This window comes from Athene noctua, chromosome 3 (assembly GCF_965140245.1).
Source record: "Athene noctua chromosome 3, bAthNoc1.hap1.1, whole genome shotgun sequence".
Lineage (NCBI taxonomy): Eukaryota > Metazoa > Chordata > Aves > Strigiformes > Strigidae > Athene > Athene noctua.
The window spans coordinates 72,236,583-72,262,594 of record NC_134039.1 but is presented as its reverse complement, the minus strand read 5'-3'; the positions used below and the strand labels follow the sequence as shown (position 1 = coordinate 72,262,594).

Sequence of the window (26,012 nt, the reverse complement as noted above, 5' to 3'; positions counted from 1 at the left end):
TGCCCCATTTCCTCGGTGGATACCCTCTCTGGGGGAGCAGGGGCACTGGCAGAAGTCCGGTGTGGTGGTTTGCTGTCTGCTGACCCACACTGCACAGTCCTTGCATGTTGCCAAGTACCATGCTGTGGGCATAACGTGCTCCCAGTCCCACAGTGTGCCTGGGTAGGGGCGGGATGTTTTCCAGCAAGCCTCTCTCAGAGGAACGGCTGGCTGGAAGCTCTCATGGCAAGGCAGCAGCTCCTGCCATCTCGACACTGCACTGTGCAGTATGAAGTCTAAGCTTTTCATTCACCCCTATGCTGATTTTGATGCTAAAATAATCTTCATGTGTTTTAATCTCCCTTTTCAATTAAATTGCATATTAACAATCCTTCTATTAATGACAGCCGGATCTATTATAGTATACTATCTATTCTGCAACTGATTTTGCATCTTTTCAGTCTCAGATGCTACACCAGGAACATTAAATTACATTGACATTAAATTATAGTATGCAACTGGTTATTTTATGAGTGCATTAACTACCTCCATCTCTTAACAATGCTTTGGAAAGAAGAATAAAATAGGTGGTTTACGTACGCTGGCAGCCCAGAGGGTGACTGCCACTCAGCCCATAGTAGTTCGCCCTGCACTTGTCACAGTGGACACCCTCCACGTTCGCCTTGCAAGGGCACCGGCCTGCGACCGTGCCCAGAGCAGGATCTGTGTGGCTCTCGCACACGCCGTTGTGCAACGTACCTTCTGGGTCACAGTTGCAGGCTACAGGCACGGTCAGGGAGACAGATAAAAAAGCACATTTAGACATAAGCATGAAAACGCAATTACAGAACTGCTGGTAGGCACATATTCAGGATTCTTGTACAGATTAAAGACATTCATCCATGCTAACTCTGTTGAACCCTTTACAGTTAATGCACAGCCGCTGTTAAGAAATATTATGAGAATGTCTCCAAGATCTGTCTTTTCTCTGGAGGAGAGTTACAGTCTTCACTTTGGTAGAAATGTACCTTTTCTTTTGGGTAGAAATAGGCATCCCTCATCCACTCCCTACCCAATCCAGAGTACCTGGGGATGAGCTGGCCCCACATTTTGGGGATGCTCTCATGAAAGCTGTAGAGCTGCAGGGGTACCACACATGAGACCCCTCTCCAGAGCTGGTCTGAGTTGGCCATGGCTGAATTATTTACTGGAAGCAATGGATTCAGCATGGGACACTGCCTTCATGATGCATCCCATTTTTTCCTAACCATTTTCTCACAGCAGAGCTGACATCTGCCACACCACTCCCCCGGGCAATCACCCCTTGGCTCCTTAAGGACTTTTCATGCCAATCAACTACTACAATTAAATTATACCCAGAGTATTTTTCCCATCCTATGCTAATACTGAATTCAGCTCATCTTTCAGAAGAAGGGGTTTTATTCCTGAAAGACTATTTTTCTTGCCTATGGCAGGTATCTAGCAAAAGTTATTATTCTCATCATTTCATACCTCTTGTCTAACCCCTATCACAGAAGCAACAGCACTACTGCTATTCATATTTGTATTGATGTTGTTCAAAAAAGATGATAGCCCTGCTGGATTTCTAAACTCAGTTCATCAATGAGTTGGAATATGCAGCTTTTTTAAATGCTGGTTCAAGGATGCTGTCATGCAGCTACTTTGTAAGGCAGTTTAGATGTTACCAGTTTGGTAATATTTTTACACCCAAATGAACATTTAAGCATGGGGATAAGGTTGAGAGCAAAGAGAACCAGAACCATCCTGTTTTGAGTCATTCTTACAGAAGCTGAAAAAGGAAAGCTTACGGATGCACGCCTGAGGGTCTGAGATGACTTTGAGCGGATCCTGGTAAAAGAAACGTTTGCACTGGTCACAGTGTTGCCCCATGGTGTTGTCCTGACAGTCCTCACAAACACCACCACTGACCCCGCCACTGGCCTGGTACACGACCATGTCAAAGTGGCATCTGCCAGAGTGGCCGTTGCAGTTACATCCTGAAACCGAAAGAAACAGTGGCGTGTTTTGCACCACAACTCTTGTTACTGAGATCTTGCTGCCATTGCTGTCTACCTGTCTACACAGGGTTACTTGTTACTTGGATGATTTCAGTGCCCCAGCAAGATTATTGCATCCCAGGCCTTGTGCTTTACATCTAGGGGAAAACATTGGAGACTTAGGACAGAACTGGGCCTCCTACACTTGGAAAAGTACCCATGCAGGTGAGTGTGCCTGATATTCAGTGGGGAACACTGCTCTACTGCAGAAAGATACAACTGAATATTTGTTACAGATCCTAGTATACATGCTTATATATCCTACATTACTCATTATTGTGGAAATAATTTAGCCTTCTCCAAATTCTTCTTTCATTCACAACACCCTATGCAAACCAATCAATGATCTTTTTTGCATTGGTTTCTGTTTTCTCTCTTTATTGCTTTTTTCTCTTTATGAAAAATAAGAACATGAAACAGGTCTCCTTGCAGGGCAACACAGCACCAACGGATACAGGAATCCAGCTATTTTTCCAGATGAGGCATGGAAAAGTCTCCTACTCAAACTCAGCCATCCCTTTATGCATTAGGCTGGAATTGTGCTACATCCACCCCCCAGCTATTAAAAAGGAAAATAATATGTTTGACTTACGTTTGCAAGCATTATCTTGTGTCCCTTCAGCTGGCCTCCAGGGAGCATCATTGTAGAAATCTTTACATCTTTCACAAGACAAACCTTCAGTGTTATGGTGGCAGATACATCTCCCATGGACCTGGAGGAGAGGAGAGGAGAGGGAGAGGGAGAGGGAGAGGGAGAGGAGAGGAGAGGAGAGGAGAGGAGAGGAGAGGAGAGGAGAGGAGAGGAGAGGAGAGGAGAGGAGAGGAGAGGAGAGGGGAGACAGGAGAGAGAGGGAGATCTGCTCGAGGTATGCCAGCAAGAGCAGGAAAATTCAAAGCTCTTTGGCTCCCTCAGCTGACATAATTCTCAGTTATTTGAGTAAAAGGTCTGGAGAATACCTGCAAACTTTATAACCAAATAGTTTGAAAGCCACTGAACAACATTTAGAAAAAAATACTTCCAGAGATATCAAAGGAGATGTCAACCTTTTAAATTCTCTCTCTCTCTCTCTCCACGAGTCTATATTGAGATACATATTTTTCCAGGAGAAAAAACCTCTTGTTTCCAGAGGGAAAGTATTCATAATCATGTTCCTGAATTTTTTAATAATCCATTTTTCATGGGTTAGCTTTGCATTATCAGCTATTCTTTGTGCCACTGCCTCCTCTCCTGCTGCAGAGCCCCCGAGCCCAGCTGGAGTGTGGAATGCACCCAACGAGTGGCCATTCAAGTCTGCACACACCACAGGCTACTTACTGCATTACATTTGCACCATTACAGCTCTGGTATTTTGCTGCTGTTATCAACATGTCTTGTCCTAGTCTCTTTTGAAACACCACAGTAGTGCCAACAAAGAGACAGATTCTGAGCAATCCACCCAGGGTTTTAAAGTAAGAAGCTGTATCGAAACATTTTACAACTTGGAGTTGCAAATGGTCAATCCAAAGATCATCACAGATCTTCCTTCCTCTCCCTCCCTCCATCTCTTCCTTCCCCCTAAAATACCAGGTAGGGACTGCCCTTGTTGGAGTAAGTGTTGACGCACCATCCCAGACTGATGGAAAACATCTCCTCGCAGATTCTGCACAGGATCACACTGGCTGGCGTGGCCATTGCAAAAGCAACTGCCCCGCACAACCATCTCATAGACAGCGTAGTAGTATTTCTCGAGGGGGTCACTGTGCCTTCTTCCAAGCAGAGCATCCCCAAGGGTGTGGAGTTTAGTAAAATTGATCCTTAGGTTTGTCAGTGTAATGAGCTCTGGAAGCAAAGAAGAGAAATCAAGAGTCCAAGTTCACTCCAAAATGAACAGTATGAAATCTTCAGCTTGGATCAGTCATTCAAGAATTCCATCATACTACAGAAATAATGAAAATGATCTGATATTGAGACCAGTAACCCATACAGTGCCAGGGCATGGACTTGTTTCTGGCACACAGCTGTGTGTTAGCACCCTTGGTATGACTCCGGTTGGGGCCAACCTGTATTTTCCCACCCACTGCCTTCATGGGTTCATGTACACCTCTGGGACTGCTTCCAAAAAGCAGGGTGGATTGGGCCACCTGACCCCAGAAGGAAAGACAGTTTAACGCATGGATGAGCTCTGCAGAGCTGTGACGTTTGCCCTCAGGGCTAGGGAACAAGACTGGACCATTTTATTTATTACTACAGATGTCTCCCTAAGATCTTTAGGTACCTAATTTTCAACATCATTGACTTACACCATCTGAGATGTTGACCCTTTCAGTGTACAAAACAACCAACACCAGCAAAGTATCTCTGGAAAAAACCTGTACTGCCCTTACCTTGGATATACGGCACATATGGATTTTCTATTTCAAAGCTGGGATCCAAAGCTTTTAAAACAACCTGCAAAACAAATGAATACACCTCTATAGAACACTGAAGCTATTCTTTTTGGATATAGATTGTCACCTGAGACCCATTAGTTACTAATGCCACTTTACTGATCCCAAAGAAGAAAAGATCACAGTTGTGGCCCTGATTCAGCAAATGCTCTCACCCTTTCAAGTTGGCCTTGGCTGAGCAAAGCAAAAAGACCTTTTGGTGGATCGATGTGTCAGGAGGAAGGAAAATCAATGCCCTAGAGTGATGTAGATATGGGAGCACCCACCAAAGGGATCAAAGGATAGGCCCTCCCTCTAGAGGTAGAGGCTGATGCTGAGTCAAGATCTCTTATGAGGGGGACTTCCATGTGAATTTGGAAACCAAGAAGGAGCAATAGAAGGTTTTGTTTTGTTTTATGAATTCATCTGGGTGTGAAACTGAGGGTAAAATACAGTGTTTGTCTTTCCCTCTTACTTCAGCAAAGTGAATAGCACTTCATGTGTCGGAACCTGTGTAAGTGATCTTGTCTGGATCTGATGGATACAGACAAGGACCTTCAGCTCCAGAAAAATATCCACATATGATCTGAACACATACACAGACAGACACTTGGCAATACCTCGCCTTCAGTGCTGGGCTCAATGTCCGAATATCTTGAATCACAAATGATGTCTCCCACACTTTTTGCTGGACCAGAAGAGATGTTGGGAAAAGAAGCTGCACAGTCCTGTGCAAAATATCTAAATGCTTTCCAGGTCTGACCAAAGTCGGTGGAGCGCTCAACCAGCATCGCTGCAGGCCGAAATGTCTGCAAGAAACATTATTCCAAGAAATCCTTAACCAGACATTGATAAGACATCTCAGAGGTTGTTGTATTGACATTCCTGTTTGGGGGATGCCAACAGTGGCCAGTTAAAATTCTGTGTTTGGAAGCTTGTAGGCTCACTACAGGGCTACCATGCTGGTTACATGATTCTCTGACAAAACTGGATTCTTCATTCGAATCATCCTCTGGAAAAAGAGAAGGGTATTGTTTCATATAGGTACCAGATTACTTTCTAAGTAAGGAAGTTTACCATAACAACGTAGGAATTTTCTAGAAAAAACCAAACCTGTCAGCATTCAGATCATAATGGAGATGCCTGAGAAGGCTAACTACATTTGAAAGAGCAACTGCAATTCAGAGATGTGCTAAATTTTTTGGGCTTAATTTTGCAATTTTTTTTTTTCCAGCTTTAATTCTCAGATTTATAGAAAATAGGACCAGAAGGCACATGAATAGGAAGCTATTCAGTCTATCCTCCTCCCCTAAGGCAGGATCAGCTAGAACTTAACCATACTTGACAGGTGTTTATCTAACCTGTTCTTACAGACCTCTAAAGATGGAGCTTTCACTGCCTCTCTAAGCAATTTATTCCTGTCATTAAGTAATCAGTGTATAACATTACATAAAAGCTCTGGTAAAAGATGTACCTTAAAAGTCAGGATAAGATGGCTGAACTGGAACAAAGTTTCTAGGTCCAATCTAATGCTGACATGGTCAATGCCTGAAAAGAGAATGAAAATGCAGAGCACAACGCACACATTGGAGAAGCTGCTGAGACAGCTTTCCCATGGGAAATTTAAAGATGCCTTTTCCAGCACAGCAGCTAGGGTCTTTAGGGCATCCCCTGTGCACAAACCCAGAGAGTGGCTGGATGACTTTCTCAGGACCAAGGTGATGTGCTGCCTTTACAGCACTGGCACTGACAATGCTGCATGTCATTGAGACTGCAGGAGACGGATAAAGGTCCTCTTCAGATCATTCAGACTGTACGTGATGGTAAGATTCTGGGTTTATGTCTTCCTGTATCCAGTCAGATTTTTTAAAATCCATCCAATTTGTTTGCTTATTTCTACGAAAAAAATGAAACTCAATAAAAATATAGGTTTTTCTTCATGCTGAACAGTTCTGTTAAATTTGTCATGAGCAGAGCTATTGCACCAGGCACCTTTCAAAATTGCAACAAGTATGGAAAAAAATCCCACAATTCACACATTCTCTGTAGAGAGTTGCAGGAGCTCAGCTGATATCACCACTGTTCACATCTGCATGCAGCATCCCAGGGCTCCTGCTGACCAGGCTGTGCATGAGACCTCATTCCAGAAGAAAGATGTGGAGACCAAGAAAAGATCCTCTCACAGCTGGCCCACAGCTTTATTGGCAGTGGTATCCAAAAACTGATGACAGTTCCTTGCTAAACCAAATGAAAAAGCAAGGCTTATGAATATTTAGTTGGATAACCAAAATTGGGGTAGCATATTATCTTAGTTTTCTATGCCTTAATTCCCAACCAGTCAAATATTTTTTACATGTTCACTGTATCAAATAAGAGAGTAAATGTTATTCCTCCTAGCATGCCTTCACAGAGAAGCTGTAAGGATATTAACTTCATCAATGACACAGACAGTGGGATCAAGAGCATCATCTGCAAGTTTGCGGAAGACACCCAGCTGAGTGGTGTGGTTGACATGCCTGAGGGACAGGATGCCATCCAGAGGGACCTGGACAAGCTCAAGAAGTGGGCTCATGTGAACAAGGCTAAGTGCAAGGTCCTGCACATGGGTCAGGGCAACCCCCGGTATCAATACAGGCTGGGGGATGAATGGATTGAGAGCAGCCCTGCGGAGAAGGACTTGGGGGTACTGGTGGATGAAAAGCTGGACAGGAGCCAGCAGTGTGCACTCACAGCCCAGAAAGCCAATGATATCCTGGGCTGCATCAAAAGAAGCGTGGCCAGTAGGTCAAGGGAGATGATTCTTCCCCTCTACTCTGCTCTGGTGAGACCCCACCTGCAGTGCTGTGTCCAGCTCTGGGGCCCCCAGTACAGGAAAGATGTGGACATATTGGAGCAGGTCCAGAGGAGGGCCACAAAAATGATCAGTGGACTGGAACACCTCTCCTATGAGGACAGGCTGAGAGAGTTAGGGTTGTTCTGCTGGGAGAAGAGAAGGCTCCAGGGAGACCTTATTGTGCCCTTTCAATACTTAAAGGGGGATTATAAGATGGGAACAAATTTTTTAGCAGGGCCTGTTGCAATAGGACAAGGGGTAATGGTTTTAAACCAAAAGAGAGTAGATTCAGACTAGATATAAAGAAGAAATTTTTTACAATGAGTGTGGTAAAACATTGGAACAGGTTGTCCAGAGAGGTGGCAGGGGCCCCACCACGGGAAGCATTCAAGGTCAGTCTGGATGGGGCTGTGAGCAACCTGATCTAGTTGAAGATGTCCTGGCTCATTGCAGTGGAGTTGGACTAAATGGCCTTTTAAAGCTCCCTTCCAGCCCAATCTATTCTATGATTCTGATATCAGTGCAGATCTACTACAGAGAAGCTTGTGACAGAATTAACATTTGGCAATAATGGTGCTGATAGCCAAGCTTTATTTAATTATTTCCTAAATTATTAGTGCTTTACACTGCAAGCACTATTGTTTTTAAAATGGATTTGTGTTTTACACACTCTGTCATTAGGCATCTGTAGACAAATGTACCTTTTGCCACAAATCCCTGAAAGGCAGACACCCTGTGAAAAATACATGGCCACTGTGTATAACACAGCACTGCTGCAGGTCCTCTGGCCAGCTCTTGGAGATACTGTGCTTAAAATTTGTCTGTAGAAAAACTGAAGTTCTGAAATCCTATATTGCTACACAGAAATAAGTTTAAATCACTCAGTTATACCAAATCAAAGAACAGATGCAGTTTTGTTTCATCTCTTCAAGAAGGCAATGTGGTAAATGCCAATTACATTAAAAAATCTCACAGTAACAGTTTGAAGTAATATTTTCACAAAGAAACTTACCATTTTCTGACTGCCACCACTTCTTTTTCCTATCAGGCTCAAAAGTTGTGATAACATTTTCAACCATGTGACTGTTGTGCTGCGTATAGGGATTATATGGGTATCTAGAATCACAGAGAAAGCACTTCTGTTCAGCCTAGAAAACAAAATGAGCAGAATAAAAGAAGAATTGGGTTTCTTCTCTAAAGATCTGGTGGATATAGACATATATATGCCATTGCATGATCGGAATCTGTCATGTTGCTTTGTGTGCCTGTGCTTTTAATCACTCAGGCTTTCACATATGAGAAAATCATATATAAGAAAATAATTATATGCACAAAGCATGCATATTGTAGATGTTGGCCTTGGTTTGCCCCAGGTACTCTATAAAAATACACTTTTTCATTTGCGGAGAAGGGATCTCAGTGAGAGCAAATAAATAAGTTTGTCAAGGTGCTGATCCTGGATTTAGCTGCCAGAGAGTTTGTTTTGCAAGAGTTTCTCAGGAGAAATTTATTTTTTAAAAGTCGGGCTTGTATTCATGTCTCATAAAGGCTCTAGAAACTTTCAGCCAGAGATGGCAGCGAGCAAGCAGAGGGGATACAAGGGAGTACCGGATCTTTCAAGATCTGAAAAAGCCTTGAAGAGGAACATTCACTACCTCATTTATACTTTTTTTCCTTCTCTCTTTTGCACATTTTCTGTCAGTTTAGAGACCCAGCCAGGAGCAGCAGACATGCTGCTGTGCAGATAGAAGGCAAGGCTGGATCCAAGCACAATGTAAGCAGGTGGTCTGGGCTGACATCACCACCCGGAGCACTGTCAGTGCCTTTCATAGACATAGGGAAACTGGAAAAGTTTAAAAACTACACAAAGAAGGAAAATCAGGATGTCAATGGGATCCTGTCAAAAGGATCTTGTCAGAAGGATCTTGTTTGAAAATGTAACAAGCAGGAGACAAAGGTGGCAATGATTAGCCAATATCTCAGTGCTGAAAGAGAGGCTTTTTTCTGCAAAAGGGCTTTGAAAGCGATGGCAAGGAGCTCCTATGTAAGGTGATAGGAGGATTGAGTGGGAGATGTAAGGAGAGGTGACAAGGTTAACATGCGGGGCTGGGAGGTGACCCGTGCTGAGCCATGTGGACAAGCCCAAGCAGGATGCGATGGCAGCTGGCAGCGGTGGGCAGGGGCAGGCGGACTCCATGAGATTTGGGTGGAACCAAAGTGATGGCCAAGTTGTGTGCCTGGCTGCAGGGATGCTGGCAGGGAGAAGAGGGGATGACACAGCATCCCAGGGAAGCAGAAAAACAAGGCACAGATTCAGTGCCCTTGGCTGGGAGGCTGGCAGGGATGCTGCTGAAAACAGAAAGTGAAAGTCAATGGCAGGAGCTGGGCTGGAAACAACCCAGAAGGGGATGAGTGGAGATGCACTCCCCCGGCACACACAGGATCTACAGAGAAGTATTAGGAAAGGATTGCACATCTTTATATTTTGAAATCACCTGGGAATTATTCACATTTAAATAAACAGAGAGAGATAGATTTACAGGTATGGTATAAATCATGTTTTACACATTACAACAAATATATATTATATTCAGTCACTCTGTTCTACACTTGAAAAGTGTATGAATGTATAATTTAGAAGACGAGACAAATACAAAAAATACTCTGTTGTCTCATTTCGCAAAGTTCTGGTAAGGAGAGCTCAGGTTATCAAAGTTTTTGGCAGGACTGTGCACACCCACTCTCCGGTTTATATGGACACAGACAATATGATACTCAGCCAATTTATGTTTAAGGTTGCTCCATAAAAATCTTTTTGTGCCCCAAAGAACAAGCACGTGCATGTCCACATAAGGCAAGTCTGGCAGATCCCATTTGCCTCCGAAGTGTGTAGCTTTATACTCTCCTCAATACTGAGTCCTCTTCCTTTCAAAACATGCATAAGTATTAAATCCAATCATAGGGCTAAAAACCGCTTAACCTACATTTAGAAACAATAAGGCACATTAAAGACTGGCAATTATTTGCAGTGCTTCTTTTCAAACACAAAGCAGTTGAACTCTAATTTTTTTTTTTCAATATGAATTTTCAATAAAGACATCCCAACTGAGACCTGATTCTTGGAAGCTTGCCATGTTGACTAACACGCACTTTCACAAGTACTGTTTGCTCTCATCATGACTGCTTGACACAGGTCATCAGGAGGGGAACTGGGGGAGGAGGAACTTTACTTTGCAGGATGCAAGATGTATAGCTTCCTGGCCTGCCTCCAGCAAAGCATTCAAAATGTGCTGGTGACAAAGAGAACTGAGTTGAGTAGGTCTCTGATACACTATAGATGACATACACATTTAAGGCTAGCTGGCAGAGCAGAACACATTGCCAGAGCATAAGCCTCTATCTCTTGAGCTCTGCAAAGCAGCAGAATTTGTAGTTCTCACCCTCTTTAGTAGACATTCACCAGGGGTCAAGATATGTTGAAGCAGCATTAAATCACAGGGATTATTGTGGAACAGCTGTTCCTTTTCATGAGTCTGTATTTATATAATTCAAAGGATAAGTACAGGCCAGTGAAAATATGAATTTTTTTATTGCTCTTTGATCTCCTCTTAAAAAGTAAAAATAAAAGGCAATCATCCGGCTAAGGGCCAGAAAGATGATGTCTCTGAGATGGCTCTTTGTGCCTGTCTAACAAGCAGTGCCAAGACTCAGGCCATTTCAGAAAAGGAAAGAGGTATTCACATTTTGCAGAAAACCATGGTTACAATATGTAACTTGGAAATATGCTTGGTGCCATCTCAGTATGGCAGAACTTTACCCTGCAAATGTGTCTTGCCATTTTGCCAGAAGGTCATAAACTGTAATTATTTTCAGTTGCTTATAAATTACGCTGTATTTTATTAACTTCCTCTTCAGCCTAAGCTAGTATTTAGTAAAAATATTTCTATTTGCAACAATTTATTAGCTCAGTGGGGCCAAGTCCTCCAGGGTGTGCAACAGGGGAATTCCTGTTTCTGCTTGGTGTGGCTCGCACAAGGCCACCGCTCCCCCACAGCCCCCATCACTGTGGCCAGGAAGAGAGAGGGATCCCTCTGATCACCCACGTTTTGGATCTGCCTACCCACCGACATGACCAAAGACTGGACTACACCATTAGTTTTTCCTCTGTCGGAGATGGCTTTCTGCTTTTGTCAATGTTGGTCTTATTTCAGACCAAAAGACATGAGACAACATGGTGTGAACCTCTTAACAGGCTGCCTCAGGTCTCAACACTGTATGGGACATGTGCTCCAGTGAAGGTCCATCAAGGTAGTGCCTATAGCTGGCAGGACTGCACTCCCCCTGCACTCATGCACATGCAAAATGTGGTCTTCACCTCCGAGGCATGAGTGGGAAAAGGTCTCACAGAAGACTCACATGAGTGGGAAAAGCTCCTTCAGAAATCCCTGTGTTCATTTGCATCTCATGGATGTTTCTCGCTCTTGAGAAGCTATACGTTACTGTGGAGTCAGTTTGCTGCCCAAACCTCCATATGTGCTGCAATAAGGCATAGCCTTCCACCAGACTTATGTCACGCTGTCTGATGATTATTCAGACAACTCCAACAGAAACTTCATAGTCTGGGCAAATCTTTTACAGATGAGAATATTGTTAGTAAGCAGAGTTCAGTCTATTAAAAAAGAAAGAACAAACCAACCTCTAGGTAGCCTATAATGCAGTACTTTTGAGGGCTGTTCATTCCACAGGTTGACGAGGCTGTTAATTGCTTGCTTCGACCCAGGAGGAGGTCCCCAACAGCTGGGTGGCAGGACCCAGCATCACAATCATCCTGTGCACTCTGGAGTCTTATCAGCACTGAGCGCAAAAGGAGACCAAAGAGAGGTTAAATTGTTTTGTATACCCAGCAGTATTCTCCAGACAAAATCAGTTAAATCCCAATATCAGCAGAAAACTAAATTATCCTTTGCCTGTACTCCTTTTGTCCTTAATAATATAATTTGGTAGAATATGGAAGATCTTTGGTAATAAACACATCTGCTGCAAAATCGTCATAAAAAATATAGCTAGTATATTGCAAATCTCTGCCAAAACTTGAATTCTGAGCACGTTATTGTGCAGTAAACACGTCAATATGCTATGAGCAATAATTTATTATACTTCCTAACCTGGCATACCCATAGCCAGCACTCTTGCAGGAGAATCACAGTCATTTTAATTGACTGTGAGCAGAGGCTGATTTGGATTAATTCTGCAAAGTTCTGTTTATTTCCAAGTGATAATGGTGGAACTGAGACCAGGATTGATGTCAGGGGGTCCCTCAGATTTTCTAATGATTTGCAGTGAACACCCTGGTGTGGTCCCAGAACACTCAATTCAGATCCCATGGAAGGGTCATTAATAATTAAACAGAATAGTTCTGAATTCTTTAATCTTTTTGTTTACTTTGTCTGAAACAACTTTAAATATTTTCCCCGTTATGTTAAGACTTCCCTTACAGGGCTTGTCCTTTTAAACAAGTTCTGTCCTGAAACCCTGAACAGGAATGGGTACCTTGGAGGCTTTATCCGTTCAGCTTTACTTGGCTCAACTTGTAATAAAAAGTGCAGTTAAAAAAACCCCAACTGATACATGAAGATCCCACAGAACTCTAGAAACAGTAATGCAATTACAACAGTAAAAATATAGTATTTTACAGACAGATTTCAGTCTATGGCTCAGGCTATACTTCAGATGATGAGTGACGCTTGACTCTTTAGGTATAAAGCAACGGCTTTGGTTAGCTTGTTCTTCTTTATTTATGCAGATCCATGCTCATTATTCATTAGCAGATATTGACTGGCCCTTCAGGACATGATTCAGACTCAGTTACAACACATATCTTTTCTTTGTATTTAAAGGTTTCATATCACTCCTAGTTCCTAGGCAAGAGTGGGGAATAAGGACTTAATGTCACATGTGTTTTAATAGCGTACTTAAAAGAAGCACTTTAACAAAATCTTGGAGAGATATGTAAATCACATGATAATATTTAAAAACTGGCCTGAGTAACTATAACATCTGTACTTACTGAGGTGTAGCAGGATGGCCAGCCCCAGCCTCATGCCTCCCTGTGAAACTCAAATTGGTACCTCTGCAAGAGACGAACTGGTGGGTCACTCCGTGCTCTGCCTCACCAAGGCACCCCTTGCGTGTAGGCTTACCCAGAGCCAGCCTTTAGTAAAGTGACAGAACCATAATAAAAATACAAAGATTTAAAAGAAAACCATGGCTTTGATTTTGTTCTAGCAAAAATTTCTCATGACCGAAATTTCGGCACTGAAACTGGGATAAAAGCAGAGGGATGACTCACAAGAGCTTTGAGGAAGACTATGAAAACATATTCACACTTAGTGTAAAACAAAATCAGAATGCTATCAGCAAAAATATTGTAGTATTCAAATACAAGCTATTTAATCCTAACTAGATTCAGCAGGACTGTTTGCGGAGAACTAACTCCTTCTCTGGTGGTTCTTGTTTCTTTTCATTAACCTAAAACAAAGACTGAACTCCTAATGAAGATGCCACTGAGAAATGTCTGATGTCAGGTGTTATAAATTTTGTCAGAGACAAGATTATAACTGCATCTTAAAGTGTGGTGAAGAAAACCAGGTAATGTCAGTATGAACACAAAAGACTCATACAGGGGGGAATCTCAGTGTGAACCCAAGGGACATTCATTGTGGCATTTATTTCACATCCTTCCTCTTCCTACTCGCCTGGAGGAAAGTAAGACTTGCCAACACAAAACCTCTGTTGGAAAAACAGAAGGCAGACAGGGGTATAAAAGACAACCCAGCATCCTGTCACCAAGTAGAGCTCCCCATCTTTGTGCCTTCCACCTCTTTCTCCACCTATAGGCACCAGCAGGGCCAGTGGGCCCTGATGCAGCTCCAGCTGCTGGGTCATCCCTATGTGAGCATGCCCAAAGTGCCGCTTCCCGGCTCCATTCCTGCTCCTCACCTTCATACAGTCGTTGCTGTGCTGAATGAGCTAAAATGAAATACCCTTCTCAGAGTAGGGGAAACATAAGCAAACACATTCAAAGTATTTCAGATATTAAAGGCTCCATGTAAGCTTGGTTCATGTGGCTCTATACAGCACATGACACAACAGCCATATGTAGATGCCTATTTCAGCAACCACAGGTAGGGAAAGGTATCAGGGGTCACCAGCCTTTCATGCTGCTTCAGCTCCTCTCCCCTGCCACGAGTGCAGAGAACCCAGCGCGTGATGGTGAGACGATGCTGGTGAGCATTGGTGCAGCTGCGCCTGGCTCCCCGGCTACAGGCAGAGCGAGCAGCAGAGCTGGTGTCCAAGGCAAAACCGAGCAAACATTTTCCTGCTGTGTTGGACTTGAAATTTTATACTCTGTCAGAATAACAGACAGACTCAGAGATTACTTAAACTGCGACCACTGCAACAGCACTGTAGTGAAATATCCACAGTAAGAGCAATCTTGGTGGGTACGCATCCTAGTCCTTACCCCGCCTAACACCGTGACATTCAGTACCAATGATACACTTTAAACATGACTACCTTTAACAGAGAAACAATGACCAGCAAAACCTCAACATACTTTAGTTCCATACTTAGCAGGGAAATTAAATACTGAAGAGGTCTTACCTGGGTTTCAGGCAGCCAAGTGTTTCAGCTGGAAATGAGCACAACTGACTGAGGGAAGCAAGCAAAGGCATACCTGTGTGCTTCAGCTGGAGAAGACAGCATGTCCCCTGAGGCACCGAGGTGTAGGTGAGAATAAGACCCAGCCTGCAACCTGCCAAAGGCTTGATTTGTGAACTCTTTCTGCTGGAGCTTCTGGCATCAGCAAATATGTGCAGTGAAAGAAAACTGTGAGAGGTTAAGTTCACAGCAGAAAAAGTTCATGCAACTGAGAAGAGAAGGCTGGGATTCTTAAAATGCTGGCAAACAACTATTTAAATGTTGTTTAAACAACTGTTCAGTTGGTTTGCTTTGCAACCAAACATCAAAATCTTTACAGCTACTTAACATCAGAAGTCTAGTGGCACTGGTTTATCTGAACATGGGCTAGAAAGGACGACTCCTCACAGCAGGAGTGCAAACAGTCTGGAAGGGCTAATTTGGGGTTTTGAGGTGACATACCTACCTGAAAGCTGTGATTGCACCCGTGTGGATGTATCGAGCCAGCTTCAAACTAGCTTAAGCTCTTGATCGCTGCGGTGAGCACTAGTTTTTTCAATTTAAAGCTAAAGTCAATGTGATAACTTGAGTCACCACTTTCCATTTCAGCACAAGCTTTGCCTGTAACTGCCCACAGCAGCAAGAACAGGACAGGGTGGTGTGTGGGGTACAGTGCAGTCACGGGAAACGTGGTGATGAACCAGCTCCAAAATGGCGTTCACCAGTTCATGCACAGAAGTGGCTGTTGGTTTTTGGTGTATTTGTTGAAACCCGTGACACTTTGATTCCAGCTATCAAAATGGCAGGTTGTCTTGGGTACACATTTTCAGTTGTGATATATTTATTACCAGTTCTCCTCTGACTGCTTGTAAGGCTTAATTCATGATTGTCTGTAAAGTATCATCACATCCTCAGATAGAAGATTTTCTATATGTGCAAAATATGTTTTATAATCTAATCATCACTTTTGATAGTTTCTGTTCTTTCAGAAAGAGAAAAGATACATGTTCTTTAATCCCATTGCAATGCTTAGTGACAAGTGTCCTCTGTCATTACTACAATTGTTCACTCTAGCAGAAATAATTCACATACATTTTTTGAAATTATTTTCCTCAAGTGCACGTGGAAATCTCTTGTGGGAGACTTTTTTCAGGCTAATTTAATCTGCATTTGGTTTGTATTCATGCATGATTAATTATTGTACAGATGGTTTATATTTAGTGGGTTTCAATATTAAGAAATAAAAGACTAAATGATAAATTAAGATCTTAATTTTACTTTTTATGTGTAAGCAGTATATCAAGTGCTCTCTGAAAGAGTGACATATAACTGAAGAAAGTATTATTATTATGATGCTACTAAATTATAGAATGGTTGACATTTTATTAGCATATTTGGTAGGGAATTCAGATTTTGTTACAGAGAAGTTATGTGAGAAGTAAATATCAAGGAAGATTTATTTGCAGAATATAGCCAGTCCTGTGTTTTGATTTATGTAGGACCCCAAGCCAGAAGGAGGTTTTAAACTGCTTGAGGCAGGGATTAAGAAACTTCTTCCTTGCTTCTTTAATCTCTCCACTGGTAAGGGATCTGGATTTATAATGCATCACTCATCCCATGCTGGCTGGAGGGTAGATAGCAGTGGTGCGTGATTTTTCAAGTCATCACAGGTCCTACAGTTGTCATTTCTTAGGCCCAAGGCATATCCGTAATACACACAAAGGACAGGAATTGCTAGCACTTCAGCATATATTCTCTTCACAGACACCAACCAGCAGTGAGGGAAGAGGGCAGGAGTAGAGGCACCAGCCACGCTTTAGAGCCTGGCCCTGGGATGCCAGCTGACAGGCAGCTGGCATCAGCCTGTACAGGTACGCATTCTCCTCTGATGGACATTCTGAATAAAAATGTCGCTTTGAGTATATGGATTTTTTTCTCTTGTATTGAAAAGGTGAAAAACACCAGGAAAAAAAATATTCTGTTTTTCTTTATAGTTTCAATAAGAAATAAAATTATTTGAGCCTGGGATTATTCCTGCCATGTGAAAAGTATTTAACCTAAACAAATCACCTGGGCTTCCTTTAGTGTCAAAGAAGAAAGACAGGGATCCCTACAGGGTCCATCCTACAACCTTCTTTAGATACTTACCTTAAAGGGTTAAATCCCCCTTTGGAAATATCCACTGCTTTCCTTTGGTTAAGGGCAGCCCAGTTCCCTAGCTTAGGACAGATGCCTGTATTTTAAGCAACTAAAGTGTACTGAGATGAATCCATCCATACAGAACCAATCAAAATCTTAAATGAAATCTAATGGTCCAAAAAGCAAAACCATCTCGCCACATTCCTCTCTCTCCTCTTTTGTTTCTGCTCTCGTTTCTTTGAGTGTATGCTTAAAGCGCCATTTCTCAAATGCAAAGATTGTGCATTTTCTACACATTGGGAGAATTGTAGCACTGAATAATAAAACCAGAATGAAGTACAAGCTTACAATAAAATAAGAGAAATTTTATTTGACAGATTTGATCAGGAGGGAGCTAAGGACAGCAGAAGAATACGCTGCAAAGCTCAGGGGCAGGGGGAGAGGGAGGCCACCCTGTCTCCCAGCCTCTTTGCCTCTGTGTCCCACCAGCTGGATGCTTCTCCATATCTTGCATCCTGGAGAAAACAGCTACTTTTAAAATTGTATTTAATAATTGTTTAAATAAGCTTTTCCACATTTCAAAAGGATGCAAATTCTATTTATAATTTATGAGAAGCTTCTTCACTTCCTAACAGTCACAGCACCCCATGGTACCCTTCACCTTTTGTGTGCATGTCAGATACTTGAAGTCTTTGGTTTTTTCACTATAAACATGAAACCTAGTTTCAGCTTGAATGTTATCTCCCTGGCAGACACAGTGTTGCTGATGGTTGTAATCAACACTAAAGAGAAAAAAGACAGAGAGAATGATGAACTGTATTGTTTTAAAATACCAGTGTGATTTTCAAAGTGCTATTCAAAACATACATATTCAAGATATATAATTTCATGTTATTTCCTAAGGTACTGACACTTCAAAGCTGGCAGTGCAACTGGCAGCACATACCTTGTTGCAATCTCATGTTAATTTATTCAGAATCAGTGACTTCATGCAGTACAACTGGACAAGGCTGTTTGTTTCTAGGAACTTTCTCACATCAATAAACAGAAGTGCTTGAAATTTTTCGCTTTTCATTGCTTATTGGCCTATTAATAAGAAACAATGGATTATGTGCATGAAAACACAGCAGAGGTGACTAATACGCAAAAAGAAGAGTAATATGCTCAGTAGGAAACAACGGAAGACACATATGAGGAAAAGGAAGCAAAAGAGCTTTTCCAACCTCCACAACATGTTAGAGCCTGGCCTGCAGGGCTGCCTCTGGATCCCTCTTCTTCCCTCTCAACTGGACCTCGTGGATGAACCCCAAGCCTACTTCACCCTTTATTGAGCCTGGGGGTATCAACGAACCCTGTTACCAGTACCCAGCTCTGGTTACCATATCCTGATGCCATGGGACTACACCCATGGGTGACACACTGCACGGATCAGAGACATAGCAGTATTGATACCAGGGATGTGGAGAAAGGCTGAAGAGAGCTCCAGCAGTGGAGGGCAGTTAGATCAGCACAGCCATATGCTGAAGCTAACTCCTAGGTGCTCTGGATGCCCTCCCAAAGGGGCCTGTCCCCCTACTACAGACCCTGTGAATAGTCTTTCCCCCTTCGTGGCAGTAACCATGGTTCTTCAGGGCCTGAGATACGGCTTTGATTTTTTTTGTACATTGTGAGGATAGCTACAGTGAGCTTTTAGATAGATTTCTCTAGTGATGATTTATTATACCTGAAACTGCAAAAATCTTTGGAACTGTCATCCCCCTTATGAAGGCTGCCCTCCAGGTGGGAACGCAAAGCAAGGTCCAGCCTGGAGAGCTGCAAATAATTCTCCTTTTGTGTGGCCCACTCTTTCCCTCCTCTTTTCTTGAACACAGCAGTGTTTCCACAGCTGTTTCAAGAACCTCTATTGGCTCCACTATGGATTCTGAGACACCAACAAAGACCCAGACTGGACAAGTGCTTCACCCTGGAGTATTTGCTATTATGGGTTGTTGTCACCCACGACTGCCCGGGGTGTTCTGCTGTGACCCTGCTGACCTTCCACGGGAGAACTAAGGGGAAGTACACCAAGGAAAGCAGATTTACCCTCCCAAGCACATTCTCTGACTTCCTGGCTTTCTTTGGCCCCATGAAGCCCACATACAAGTTTCCTCCATGATTATGAGGAGAAAACTGCATTTTGAGGCTTTAACAAAAGTGCTACAGGCTTTATACACGAACCCCACAACTGTAGGAATTAACCATGAACATTTTCTCTTCTAAAACTGGGTCTTCACTAAAAAGGGAGAGTTGTATTGGACTTGTAGGAGTGAAGAGAAGCTATATTTATATTAATGACTTTATCATGAATAATCTGAAGTCTCTGCAAATAAGATAACTGGAAAAGATTCTTAAAAGCTAATACTTGCTTTGCATGTCTCACTATTTTACTACATGGAAAGGTTTGCTTCTCAGAGAACTGGTGCTCATTTCAAGCCATTCAAGGCAAGGTGCTTCACATTAGGCACAAAAAATCACTATTTTTAAAGACAATTTGATGAAAGATTTTTTTGCAAAGACATTTGTTCAATTACTTTCTTCAAGAAAACAAAATCTGCAAAGTACACACAACACAGGGGCCAAAGGGTAAGGTCCTTCCAACTCTGTCAACAAATTGACTCAGAAAGCAGACTCGGGCAGGACAAAGAGCAGTTGTTGAATTAAATTTACCTATATGCTTTTAAAGAATCAGTCATTCTTTCTTCTAAAATATCAAGACATATTGTGACAAACAAATAAAGACCAGAGAAAACCCTTAGTAAACCAGAGATTAAAATTCTGTTACAGCTTTAAAGTACAATTTGTACAAGGACAATATACACAGAGCTCGAATGACGGCAACAGTTTTCCACATGACAGCCATTGCCCTGCAACATAAAATAACAAAGCTTCTCAGTGGAAACCTTTTTCTACCAGAGTATCTGGTAATAGGGCATAACAGTGCTCTTATTCAGCTAATGGTCTCCATGCTGTTGAAAGTATTAAGAAAAGATTGTCCTATTTTTATCCACCCAAATTTGTGGTAATGTTCTGTTTTAAATCCCTATTATTAGATTCTTCATACTTAACAGTTTAAATTATCCCAAGTATTTTTCTCTAGGTTAAAGTAAAGTCTTCTGCAAAGGTTAAACTGATGTTGTTCAGAAATTACTCTGGGCTGAGAAAACCTCTCTGGCCCCTGAAAAATCTTTGCGGCCTACTGGCTTAGAAATGTTTTGTTACCAATGCAGAAACATCCCATACTCTAGTCTCTTTCGTAACTAAGGTGCATGTTTGAGGGGTTTTTTTGGGGAAATCAACAAAAATCAGAACCCAGGAGACCACAATTTAAAGAAGAAACAAAGAGAAAGCAGTCGATTCCACAAGCTCCCAAAAAAACTTAGGAAACTGAGACCATTGGGAGGAGAACCTGACAGACAGAAGGATGACAGCTTCAGTTTGAGGGCAGAAAACAGTGGAGAGAAAAACATGTCCACTGAAGGAAAACGACGTGGCAGCAGCAGCAAGAGCAGCAGCAGAGCCACCAAAGCCCAGTGCTTAGAGCTCCCGTGGGAGACACTGGCTCTGGTCCTCTGCTTGGAAGCACAAAGTGAAACCAGCTCTTCCATTGTCCTGGGAAGTGTCCAAACTACTGGTCTCTGAAATGAAAGTAGTCTTCCCTCAAAGTTTCTCCTTATTTTTTACAAAAACTGCAAATTAAATATTATGTTTTAGATTGACCTGGAATAAAATAATTTTGGTTCATTTAGTTAATTTTGGTTAGTAAAAGTGAGATGGACTGAAAATCACTTTTCTTTCTCATTACTTTGTTGGCTGAAATAAATGGTTTCTTTCTCATATAATTGGAAAACAAAAATCACTAGAAATCTGGAAAAGTATGTTTAGACTGAAATGAATAAAGCTTCAGGAAGCTGCAAAAATAGAAAGATCTGCATGGTGAAATAACTGTGAAATCTGATGTTTTCCACTGTAGTCACCAATACCTGTGATATGCATGGTGTCTGGCTGTGCACCACAACAGCACTCTCACATGGCCCCTCTCCTGTGGTCACCCACAAGGTCTGGGTTGCAGAAGACGAACCAGAGCTCAGTCACTTACACACATGCGCAGCTACACACACCTTCTTTTGCCTAACTTGGCAACATAAACAGCTAAACTGACATTTTGGAGATTCTCAAATTCTTCTTCTGATTCTCTTTCAGTACCAAACAAAATTTAATACAACGGCTTCTGGAGAGTATTTAAATCTATCAACATATACATGTTAACTACCTAGAAGTATGACAGAATGATGGCTGGCTGACTATCAGATGCTTAATTTTATCTGTGTCTATTCTGTAACATCTGGAATCTGTACAAACACAAGAAGCATCACATGTAAGTCATGCATAAAATAAGTGAGGGGAATGACTAGATTTTGTCATGGACCCTAACAAGGAACCAGCGTAACAGTAGCACGGCAATAACACTTGATGCTGGCAAGTTGGGAACTGGTGCATAGTTTTATATCATTTGCCCAGGATCAAGAATATATAACCTCTTCTTTATCTTCCTCTCAAGTAATTAATTGTACCAGATGGGAGAAAGTAGAAAATTAATGTCTCCCTTCACTTTCCTGATCTTCCCTTGTCATATGGAACGGGAGTGGTGTCATTGCCAGGCAGGAGCAGCTGGGTACGATGGAAACCCAGCCAAGCACAGGAAATGCCAGCAACAAACCTGGAGAGAAGAAAATACCTCTTGCTTTCAAACGCTATTATTGAAGCAGTTGCTTTTTTGGCAGAAGGCAACAGGAAGCAATCTTTCCCTTACTGACCATCTGTGCAGAGCATATTTCAACAGCAACTGGTTTGCTTGCACACTGCCCATCCTTTCTCAACAGATAGTTTGTCACCATTACCCTGGGCTCCCTGCAGTGGAGTCAAAGGAGTAGGTGTCCTGAACATCGAGCCAGATGGTACTTCAGACTCTTTGCTATATCTTGAAGGGTAAGCAGACTGCAACAGAGAACAGGGTGGAAAAGGAACAGAGCTTTGGGGAAGCCGGGGTCAATTTCAAGTTGGGAATTAAGACAGTGGGAGAGGGAAGAGAAGCAGCTGATTCAGGTACCCTGGCAAGGAAAAGAATGTTTTGGGAAGGTCTACAGGTACTCATAAGGACACAGACTGGGACAAGGAAGATGTGGAGAGAGTTGGGCAGGAGATTACAGAGATGCTGGAAGTTGTAGCTGGAAGTTGTGGCTTAGATGGACATGAAGGAAGCACCATGTGCTAGGAGTTTGGGAAAAATGCATTGTCATGCAGGAACAGAGGCTGAAAAAACCCACAGCTATTGACAGACATGGGTGGCTACAGGGTCTCCATTCACTGCAGGGCAGGTCTGTGCAGAAATACAGTACTTGTTTAAAGAGCTGGAATGTATTGGACCTACTGGACATGTTGAGGTGCTCACATAAGAGTATCCTGACCCCTCCAGATTGCCTTGCTTAAGTGTCCTGAAAATGAATTGAAACCCTCATGATTGCCAGATTATTCTTTGACTAGATAAAGCTTAATTAACAGTTGTCATTCAGGTTCAGCTCTCACCAATCATATTCAAATTGTTACTGAAAGCAACAGACAAGGTAAAAAAAAAAACAAACCAAAAACAAAACCACCAAAACATGGAGTTAATGTTCTTCATTATTAAAATCAAAACAAAAGTCTTATAAAGCAAAACTTTCCTAGCAATGTGCTAAGATTTTCTTACAACCTGTTTGGCCGGGCAAAACATCAAGAGAATAATTTCAAGAAAACTCTAAAGATTTATTTCTTATGGAGCCCAAACAATCAAATGTGCATACTTACCTACACAGATTTCACAGTAAGTTTGGAAAACCTTGTTCTGCTGATTAAGCATCAACTTACATGCATGCTACTAGTATATTTGTAACACTACAAGGGTCACAAGAACTTGAAAAATTCTGATAAAATATTAATATGTCAAACTTGTTATGTTTTAGGATATCCTAGTATGAACATCAGCTCACATAAGACTTATCCAGACCTCTCCTGAACCCTGAAATACTTTAGTGTCTCTTATGCGAAAAACAAATAGCAATGCCTTTTCCTCTACCAAAGGCAAATCATTCATATCCCTCCACTATGCCAGGTCACAACATTCTCAGCCAGGTAGCCCTGCAGAAGCCCAAATCCTTTCTACCATTCACGTTTTTAAGACTAGTGATAACTTTTCAAACCTAAGCTTTATACTGGGACACAGAAAACTTGTAGCAAAGGAGTGAAAATTTGTGACTATTTGTGAATACAACTTCAGAGAAACTTGGAGAAACACATTTATTAATGGTCATGCGTTTTTTCAGGAAAACTGTGTTCTAAAGAATGGAAAACAGAACATTAAAATCAAAGAAATACTGAAGGTCACTATGTACACTAGTGTGATTGTCTCCTGGTGCTCAGTGTTCAGACAATTCAAGAAGCCATCATGTGAAAGGATTAATGTTTTTATGTAACTTGATCAATTATCAAAATATTTCTGTTTTGTAATCATGATTCAATTACTAAAAATAGCCAAGTGGTGATAGACCAGAATTTATTACTAACCTGACATTTGTAATCTAGACAGGAATTCAGCTCAGTGATTGATGTTCCCTTCCTCCCCACACACACCACACAATCTATCAACATATAGCATATCTCTGCTGAATGGAAGACACAACTTCCAATCAGTTATCTGTCTACACCAAACAATTTAAATTCTTGGGAACAGGAAAAACCCAACAAGATTACACGGTAACATTTTTAACTGCAGCTTTCACAGTACTTCACTCAAGTACAGTACTTATCCCAGATCCCCTGTGAGTGAAGTATGAGCCTCATGAAGCAGCTGTATAAATTGCATTTTAAATGTTAGCCAAGTCACAGAAATTTTCAAAAGAAGAATTAGGATTAATTTATCTTTGAAAATATTTCTAGGGGTAAATAGTTTTGGATTGGATTACGTATTAACCCAGTGGTGATTCCATAAAACAGTTGTCCTATTTATTTACATGATGAATTAATGGTAAATTAATTTTGACTAGATATGAGGAAGTACTTCTTTACAGAACGGGTTGTTAGGTGTTGGAATGGGCTGCCCAGGGAGGTGGTGGAGTCCCCATCCCTGGAGGTGTTTAAGAGTCGGGTCGACATAGCGCTGAAGGATATGGTGTAGTTGGGAACCACTAATGTTGGGTTGATGGTTGGACTGGATGATCTTCAAGGTCCTTTCCAACCTATACAATTCTGTGGTTCTGTAAATAGGATTGTTTCAAATAGCTTAAGTAGCTTTAACATATTTTTCCTTCCAGTGAATTGGAAAGTTCTTCTTTTTGAGACCCCGTGAAAAGAAATTTCCATGAAGATAATTTAAGGATCTGTCAATAGATCAGAAGTGGGACTGTGTTGGTAAAACGATGTAGAAGAATAGAGACCAAGGCCTCCTTTCCCTGGCATCTTGCTTTTATTTACACCCGCTACAGATGCGCCAAGGAAATGGAAGACTGTAAATAAAAGCCACCACAGTGACGATAACCACTTGCATCAGTGCAGTGCAATGCAATCGCCACTCCTGCTCACGGAGGCACCGCGGCCCCGTCCAGGCCTGGGGCAAGGAAACGGCGCCTGGGCCGCGGGAGCCGCCGCCGCCGCGATGGCGGGGGGTGGGTCGGCGGGTTCCCACTGCTCGGCTGGCGCCCGCCTCCCGCGGGCTGACCGGCACCGGGCGACTTGCGGCAGCAGTCACCGGCGTGTGGCAACCCGTGACTCTACAACCCGGTTTTAAGCAACAGCCAACGCGGGGCACGTGTGAACGCAGAAATCCTCCAGCGACCGAACAGCTCCGCCGCCTGAGGGGCGGGCGTCAGGCACAGCCGCCCCGGAGGTAAAGCGGCGGGAGCGGCAGCGCACCGGCCCCGCGCTGCGAGGGCCCGCGGTTCACCCAGCGCCGCCCTGAGCGGGACGGCGGCACGGGACCGGCAAGGGCGACCGGCAAGGGCAACCGACGGAGCGGCTCCGGGGCAGCGCCCGGCTCCCGGCAGCGCCCGGCCCGGGCCCGCCAGCTGCCGCCTCCCGCGGCCTCGCCGCTCCGGTTCCTGCAGCGTGGGCTCTTCCCATTGGCCGAGGGCACCTCCCGCCGCCATCGCCGCGCTGGGGCGCCCGGCGGCGGCTCCGTGGCCCGCTCGCCCTCGCGGCCGCCCCTCACCGCCCTCGCGGCCGCCCCTCACCGCCCTCACGGCCCCTGCGGTCGCCTCTCGCTGTCCCGTCCTCCCCCCGCGCCCATCCACTCCCTCTCAGTCCTCACCCCTCGGGTCCCCAGGACTGATTTTCTCCCCCCCCTACCCCCTTTCCAGCCACTCCCATCCCCTCATCTCCATATTCGCTCTTCTGCACCTGTATTTCCTCCTCCTTCTTCCTAAATGCCACCTCGATGCCTCTACGTTCCGGTAAAGCGGCCCTCTCCCCCCAACCCCCTCCGCGCTACTCCCATCCCCTCCCCGCGCCTCCCTGTCCCCGCACCGCCCCGGGTTCTCCCGGCCGACCCCCAGGCACTCCTGCTACCCGCTCCCTTTCGGTCGCCCATTATCGCAAACAGTTCTAACATGCCTTTTCAGCCGTCGTGAGACACCTGTGCGGGCGACTGTAAGCAGCAGCAAATGTTGGGGGCTTGGATTTAGGCTCGAAAAGCTTTAGCTGGCTTTTTAATTTTGATCTTGCATATGGTTTACAGCATGTTAACACTGAAGTGTGTTGAAGCGCAGGTGGGGAATCTGTGCATGTTTGCATTTGCTCCTTGTTTGGTCTAC

General features: G+C 43.2%; 1 protein-coding gene across 1 annotated transcript in view; it reads right to left on the bottom strand.

Annotated features, from left to right (window-relative positions):
- The window catches only part of LAMB4 (laminin subunit beta 4), a 41,977-nt gene extending 28,580 nt beyond the window's left edge, over positions 1-13,397 (bottom strand). Inside the window, exons 1-10 of the mRNA XM_074901603.1 lie at positions 13,364-13,397; positions 11,993-12,150; positions 8,309-8,444; positions 5,938-6,011; positions 5,084-5,272; positions 4,422-4,485; positions 3,662-3,876; positions 2,650-2,770; positions 1,809-1,997; positions 580-759 (exon numbers count right to left, since the gene is read on the bottom strand). Of these exons, the coding sequence (XP_074757704.1) occupies positions 580-759; positions 1,809-1,997; positions 2,650-2,770; positions 3,662-3,876; positions 4,422-4,485; positions 5,084-5,272; positions 5,938-6,011; positions 8,309-8,444; positions 11,993-12,150; positions 13,364-13,397 (1,360 nt within the window). The remainder of the gene's footprint in view (positions 1-579; positions 760-1,808; positions 1,998-2,649; positions 2,771-3,661; positions 3,877-4,421; positions 4,486-5,083; positions 5,273-5,937; positions 6,012-8,308; positions 8,445-11,992; positions 12,151-13,363) is intronic.
- Between the last annotated feature and the right edge of the window lie 12,615 nt (positions 13,398-26,012).